At 40.0% G+C, this 7,674-nt stretch overlaps 1 protein-coding gene across 1 annotated transcript; it reads left to right on the top strand.

Annotated features, from left to right (window-relative positions):
* The first annotated feature begins 5,546 nt into the window (after positions 1-5,546).
* Positions 5,547-7,446, top strand: LOC149189870 (uncharacterized). Its single transcript, XM_089411964.1, has 2 exons — positions 5,547-6,691; positions 6,942-7,446. Exons 1-2 carry the CDS (start codon positions 5,749-5,751, stop codon positions 6,959-6,961), a joined length of 963 nt encoding a protein of 320 aa, XP_089268090.1. The 5' UTR covers positions 5,547-5,748; the 3' UTR covers positions 6,962-7,446.
* The last annotated feature ends 228 nt before the right edge of the window (positions 7,447-7,674 follow it).

The following is a 7,674-nucleotide window of genomic DNA, read 5'->3' as shown; positions in this document are numbered from 1 at the left end:
CAGACAAGAACAAGTTGTTTAAGGAGTTCTAGGTTGGGGAACATGTGTACTTGCGCATTAAACCGAAGAAGAGCTCCTTGCAGATTGGCTCATGTGCCAAGCTGGCACCATGATTTTGTGGACCCTTTAGTATTATTGAGCAGATTGGGCCAGTAGCCTATCAACTTGCAATACCTCTGACAGTGAAAGTCCACGATGTTTTCCATGTCTCATTGCTTAAGAAGTATGTTAAAGATGTTGATCATGTGATTGATTGGTTTGTATTATAGGTAGAACCATATGGAGAATTCCAGTTGGAACCTCAGTGTATATTGCAGAAAAAGGTGCTCATGCTCTGAAACCGAGCAATAGAGCAAGTTAAAGTGCAATGGAAACACTTTGGGCCCGATGAAGCTACATGGGAGATGGTGGATTAGATGTAGGCCATATATCCTTCCTTGTTTGTTGGTTGAGGCAAAGCAACATTGATATGGTGGTTTGGTGATTGCTTATGGTGGTTAGTAGTTGCTTTATGGTGGTTTATTATTTGCTTATGATGGCTTGGTATATGCTTCATGGTCGTTTAGTATTTGTTTTATGTTGGTTTAGTATATGCTTTATGGTGATCGATATATGCTTTATGACAATTGATATATGCTATATGATGTTTTGATATATATGCTTAGATATGATGTTAATATATGTTTGATATATGATTTGACATATGTTTTGGTATATATATTTTGATGATGTTGTTATATGTATACCCGTGTATGGATGTAGATACCGTAACGAGTTGTGTTATAAAGATCCACTATGCGGTATGGGTGTTATGTTATTATGCTATCATGTGGTTATGTTATCACAATGTTATGATGTCATATGAGTTGGCACTCAACATGACGATCATTGTAAATACCATAACGAGATGTGTTATAAAGCTCCACTATGCGGTATGTCATCATGTTGTTATGTCTTGAGCCGATATTTCATTGTAAATACTACATCGAGCTGTGTTATAAAGCTCCATAAGCAATATGTCTTCTTTCAGTAGGTTGCTGAGGTATATGTGTGATTGAACACCGAGGACGGTGTCCCCTAAGGGGGAGGGTTCTGTAACAACCCTGGTGAAAATTCCATGTAATAAATGTTAAAACCAATAACCACAAATGACTGGAGCACTTATTCCAAGTTGAATGTTGGTCAAGACATCCTAGGGGGTGTTCATTTGGTTGTTTATGGCTAAGAAAATTGGTAAAGGCAATGGCTAAGGCAATAAAAGGCATTTTGGCACATTTATTTATGAAAACAATGGAAATTAGGAGAAAAAGGAGGTGAAAGGTCATAGGTTGCATGTGAGGAGGAAAATGAAGAAAATAGAGACCTTATTCATAAAAAGGCTTATGAGGATCAGTTGGTAACCTTTTGTCAGTTTAGTGTTGGAGCTCTCTCATTATTCTCTCTCCCTCTCTCATGCTCTTGGATACTTAGAGATTTCTTGGAGCACTCTTGGAGGGTGTGGCATACTTGGATTCTTTGAGAAAGAAGGCAAAGGAAGAGCAAGAAAGCGCAAGAAGGCATCGACATCAACAACTACACCAATTTTTCTTGTAGGTACCGAGTTGCATGTATGATTTATTCACTAGTTTTGGCATGCATGGCATATGCATGTGGTTTCTTGGTTATGATCTGTCATTAGTATTGAGGATTGCCTAGATCGACAGTGGATTACCTAGCCTTGCTATTTCCTGGATAACCATGGTGGTTGTGGGTTTACTTTCATTGCTTGTTTTTGGTTGGTTCTCATGTTTCCTTAGCTTGGGTTGAATTATTAGTCCTTGAAGCCTTGATTGAACAAACACTCTAGAAAACCTGTAACAACTTGGATTGAGTTACTAGTCCTAGAAGCTTTGGTTGGACAAACACTCTGGAAGCCCTTGGTGGGTTGAGTTACTAGTCCTGGAAGCCTTGGTTGGACAAACGCTTTGGAAGTCCTATATAAGATGTGGGTTGAGTTACTAGTTCTAGAAGCCTTGGTTGCACAAATGATATGGAAGCCCTGGAAGGCTTGGATGGAGACCAATCTGATGATGGTTTTGTGATGTCCAACCATGAGGTGGAATCACTATTTGATGGGTTGAGGTGGATGGCCTCTGGAAGCCCTGGATGAGTTTTGATTGATGTGTTCTATGAGATCCCACATTCATGCTTGGAATATGGCACAGGGGTGAATGGATGAAGAGAGATTTGGCTCAACCATTCTACAGTCGGGTGGAACGTGGTAGTCCCATCTCCGTTGGTTCATTGCATTCATTAATGAGAAATCCATTCCCTTGATTTTCATGAGTAAAGGTACTAATGTATTTATGGATTTTATGGTTGATATGTTGATTGTATTTCTGTTCCTATTATGCTAGTTATATGCACATTTTATGACAACAACTATGTATGGCTCTCAACATGTTTTTACTTGTATGTGAATGGACAATGTGCCTATGACCTAATAGATGATAATGTAGAAAATGGCATAAGGGAGCAATGGTTTATAACGATCCTCAGATAAGTACGATATCCCTACACTTAATTATGTTGTTTACACCTGTAGGTTACATGTCGATGATATGTTTGACAAAATGCCTAGCATGGCTAGTAGGGATCCAGTCAAGGTCTTGAACAAGTATTTGCTTTAGTACTTTCATTTCCATGTTACTTTACTGATTTGAAGAGATGGACCATTTTTGGGCAGTGTCTTGGGCTTTGAGCCTAAAAAAGTGGCTTAAATCTCGGGGTCACTGGCACAACACTGACAATTTTGGTCCACAGTCACTGGCAGGCAGCCTGTGAGAGTGACTTTAGGTTGTTGGTCGCTTCCTTGCCCATAACATGAGAGCAACTATGGCCCAAGAGACCTAAAACAACAATGGGACCCAGGGACAAGTTGTTTGAGTGGCTGACTTGTCCTCTAAGGGTTATGTTGATGATGATGTCTTTATGGTGTGTTTCTGTCGGTTCCACTTCCTTAAGGTGACTTAGGAGGTCGAATCATATCATAGCGGCCTCTCATTGCATGTTTACCCCAGATAGTCGGTTGCTTGGGTATATGTGGGAGTAGGGTGTTACAAAGAACAACTTGTGATAATGCTTGTGGTGGTAATGAAGATGGCAACAATGGAGATTGGATGATGATGGATAATTAAAAGTTTGTGAGTGTTATGGAATATAATCAATATCATAATATAATGTGAGTCACACATTGCATTTGTAGGCTAGCCTATAGTGTCATGCTTGAGTTAATGTAGTGGTCCTAAAGACTATTTGAGTATGTACTTGGTAATTTTTTTTGTAACTAAGTCAAATGATGATAAAACAATGTATACTCGCATAATGTTCATGGTGATCTAAAAACCACTTTGTAGTGATAGTTTGTGGTGAGTAGGAAACCACATGATAGAGGAATTTTTGTGGTCAACTAAAAACCACTTGGTCTGATGGTTTGTGGTCCTCCAAACCACTTGATGTGTAGTTTGTGGTAAGCATAAATCACATGAGGATATAATGAAGAAACACAAACTTGTGAGAGATAGGAAACATATGGATAAAGATTCCTATAGATTTTTTTTGTTTATTGGGAGTCTTATGCAGGAGCATTAGGAGCATGGTTCAAGGTAAGTCGAGAAAACCCAAAGCATGGTTATAAGTAAGCCAAGAAAATCTAGGATGATGATGATGGTGATGCAACAAGAGTTAAAGCTATATGTACATGTATGAATATATGTGATGGAAGGATGGTTGAATAAACCATGTAATGAAGGGGCATCCTAGTAAACCGATAGTTGCAATGGTTGGTACCTATGCTTTATGGTGGATGGTTGTTTCTTTATAAGGATGCCAACATTTTGGTAATGTTTGTAAATGCCAGGTTAGATCATAGATAGACTTTGCTAATCGGGAGGTGATTTCGTTCATAGTAGATAATTTGTTGTAGAGAACATATTGGTGAAAACCTTAGTTGATCCAAATTAAGACAAATAATCGTTTAGGGGAAATGTTAGAGTGTATATTTCCTACTTGTCTTAAGTGAGATAATTGGCTCGAGAAGGAGTTTGTTCCCATTATTTAGGAGTTGGTTAGATCTAAAAAGATCTAGTAAGTTCATCGAGTTTCTCTAACGGATCGAAAGAGCTAGTTACTAATGGAACCTCTTGTCGACTTTCTGTGAAATACTCATTTGGCCGGGGGCTCCCGAACACATCATAAGCCAAACCTGTGCTGACAAATAACCAACTTGCAATGAATAGAGAAGGTATGGTAATGCTATGGATAACCCAATATCTAATACTAGTGATAATGTCAACAAAGGAGAAGCTGCTTTCTGCCCCATTACAAATAGATCTCTACTTGGCTAGACAATAGATCTGTTTAAAATGATTTTATATCATTGTGAGATGAGTGGGCCCATCTCATAACAAAGTTATACGTGAAAGATTTGATACGTTCCATGGATCGATTGATGCCTACCAATTCTGTTTGCTTGACCTAAACTTTCAAACGAATTAACTGAAAGACAACAACCTAAATGGAGACCAAGTGTTTCATGGTTCAAAAATGCCAAATCCCGTCTCAATCATCATTTGGAGATATTCTCCAACTAACTAGCTTCCTATATTGGTGCATGGTTGAGATATTTGCTCAATTAATTGATTTTGTGATCGAGGTAGTTTTTCTATCTTGAGATAGCACTTATGTATTTATATATGTAACATTATTTTGATTAAATGATTACTAAGAGCGCGCTTATGCATTTCTAATTTGTCTAAAAAAAGTTTGATACTGTTTGTCACTCAGAAAAGACATATTCTTGTGCAAAAACACATAATTTGCTAATATAAATTACTCCCACGCACTGTTTAAAAAATTATTTTTATTTATTTACACAATTTAAACAAAACCATCCACTCTTACTTATCATTATTTTCTCTTAAATTATAATTATAATAGTTATTTATTTATTTATTTACATAATTTAAGTAAAACCATCCCAACCTAATTATAACATTATATTATAATTATACTAATTATAACATTATATTATAATTATACTAATTAGGGTTCTACGTTTCCGGCGGGATTCCGTATACCCAAAAGTAGAATTCAAAAGGGAAGAGAAGTGACAAATAATTGATGAAGTTTTTTGCACATGAGAGAGTATGCTCAAAAGTTATCCCTGGAAATCACGAGGAATCATAGAAGCTGCTTCTTTTCCACAGTCGAAGTGCAGGTTATAAATTTATGCGAAAATCCCTGCCGGCTGTCCCTCCCTTGTCCTCTGCACATTCCATACCCTCGGGCAGATTCTTCACGGTTCGCCTTCTCTCTGAGGCCGTTCCTGTAAATCCCTCAATCCCTAACCCGCCCTTCCCCCAACTCGCTGCTCCGGAAGAGGCGAGGGTTTCTGCAAACCCTAGCCACCCACCTTCTCCTGTAAATCCCTCAATCCCTAAAGCCCCCTCCCCCCACTCGCTGCTCCGGAAGAGGCGAGGGTTTGCAGCCCTCAATCCCTAACCCGCCCTTCCCCCAACTCGCTGCTCCGGAAGAGGCGAGGGTTTCTGCAAACCCTAGCCACCCACCTTCTCCTGTAAATCCCTCAATCCCTAAAGCCCCCTCCCCCCACTCGCTGCTCCGGAAGAGGCGAGGGTTTCTGCAAACCCTAGCCACCCACCTTCCCGCCCCTTGAAGAAACAGAGGTGCTTCAAATCCCGGCGCACTGATATGATACTTCGACTTGAGGAAGACCTTCAGTGGGGGGACACGATGGACTATGCAGACAAAGTTCTGGTCGGTTGTATCAAAGGGAGAAACTATTCGGCGGCTAGACTGAAAGCTTGGGCCACGGAAATATGGGGACAGCATTTGGCTGATATCCCTTTTGTCCAGACTTTTGTCCGTGGTTGGTTTGCGTTACGGTTTGCAAAGGCTGACCACACCAGGTGGGTTCTCCTTTCTTCCTGGCGCTTTGGGAATGCTCTAGTACTCCTCAAGCGTTGGACACCACTATTCGATCCGGAGACGGAACAAATTGGGGTCGGCCCGGTTTGGATTAGGCTTCCTGGATTACCCCCTCAGTACTGGTCAGAGGATAATTTTAAGAAAATCGGGAATTCCCTGGGCACTTTCATGGAGTTTGACAAATCATATGAGACCACGGGGATGATGGCATATGCAAGAATCCTTGTTCACTTAGATACCAGAGAAGGTCTACAGGGATTCATCACTATTCAAGGGACGTCTTCTTCGCGGAAACAGCGGCTCGACTACGAAGGTATCCCCCATCGTTGCAGAAAATGCGATCAGGTGGGACACCTCTTCAAGGCTTGCCCCCTCTTAAAGAAGCTAAAGCAGGCTAAACAGGAACAAAAACAGGAATTGCCAGCTGAACAGCACCCTCCCCAAGCAGAGAAGCTAAAGCAGGCTAAACAGGAACAGGAACTGGAATTGCCAGCTGAACAGCCCCCTCCCCAAGCAGAGAAGCTAAAGCAGGCTAAACAGGAACAGGAACAGGATTTGCCAGCTGAACAGACCCCTCCCCTAGCAGCGGAGACCAGCGGACGGAACAAAACAAGACATCAGACACAGTGGAAGCGCCAAGACATCAGACAAAACAAGACATCAGACACAGTGGAAGCGGCGCGAGCTCCAGCGCTGAAGAAGCGAGGCAAGTGACTGGAGACATTCAGTTGTGAAGCACTCAAATAAATCGGGTTTAAAATATTTACATTGTCAATAATTTAGTGTGTTTTTTTTTTTTTTTTTTTGTCATGATACCATTAGATGGGTAACAATTTTATTTGATCACAAGGCAATCAAACAATTGGAGACTCTCTGGTGTGAATTGTGAAATACATATTTTTAATTCAAATAAAAGTTTGCTTTATTTATTTATTTTTCCTCTTTTCCATTTACAGCCTTAAATATATACCGCTAGCGAAGCTGGGGTTGTTGACAGGAGCAGGCTGAGAAAGTCCCTTTGAACCTGAGCAGGATAATGCCTGCGTAGGGAGTGCGCTTTTATTTTTTCTGTGCTTGCACAGGGTGACTTACTGTCTTGGTGACTACTGGAGGGCATCTTTCTTCCTTTGGTGAAAACCATATGGAGTACCTCCTAAATGCAATTAACGACTTTTTTAAAGTTGGGGAAGTGATGATAGATTTAAATTGGTGATGCATATGTTTCCAGGATCAACGAAGTTTAGTCATCGATTAAATAGTTGCAGTTCATATTGTCATATTACATTGGGCGTAAGCCCTAAGTTCTTTCTTCATGTGCATACAACTGTCATCATTTCCTGACCGTGGTTCTGTCTTACAGAAAGGGCCGTTGTGATGCTTGCCTTCAAGTCTTGACTTAGTCCACGAATAGGATTCTATTATGATTTTATTGAGGGAGAAATAAATTGATTTAGTGTTTTTTATGCAAACTTCTTTCAATAATTTGTGCATTTTTTCGAAATCCTTTCAATTATTGCATTTTTTCAGTTCTTACTCATTCAGGTCTTGATATTTATTGTATAATATGATGTTTTGATGGTTATCTTGAATGCTATTTCAAACATGCAGTATGTGCAAAGTCAATTATAATAGGAAATCTCGAGTATGGAAACATATTTGCTCGAATCAGAACAACTAGTGCATTATCCA

The sequence above is a fragment of the Pinus tabuliformis genome, chromosome 3_1, assembly GCF_031772625.1.
Source record: "Pinus tabuliformis cultivar Carrire ecotype Pingquan chromosome 3_1, CPIR1, whole genome shotgun sequence".
In the NCBI taxonomy this organism is placed as follows: Eukaryota; Viridiplantae; Streptophyta; class Pinopsida; order Pinales; family Pinaceae; genus Pinus; species Pinus tabuliformis.
This window is presented reverse-complemented; position numbering and strand designations above follow the sequence as displayed.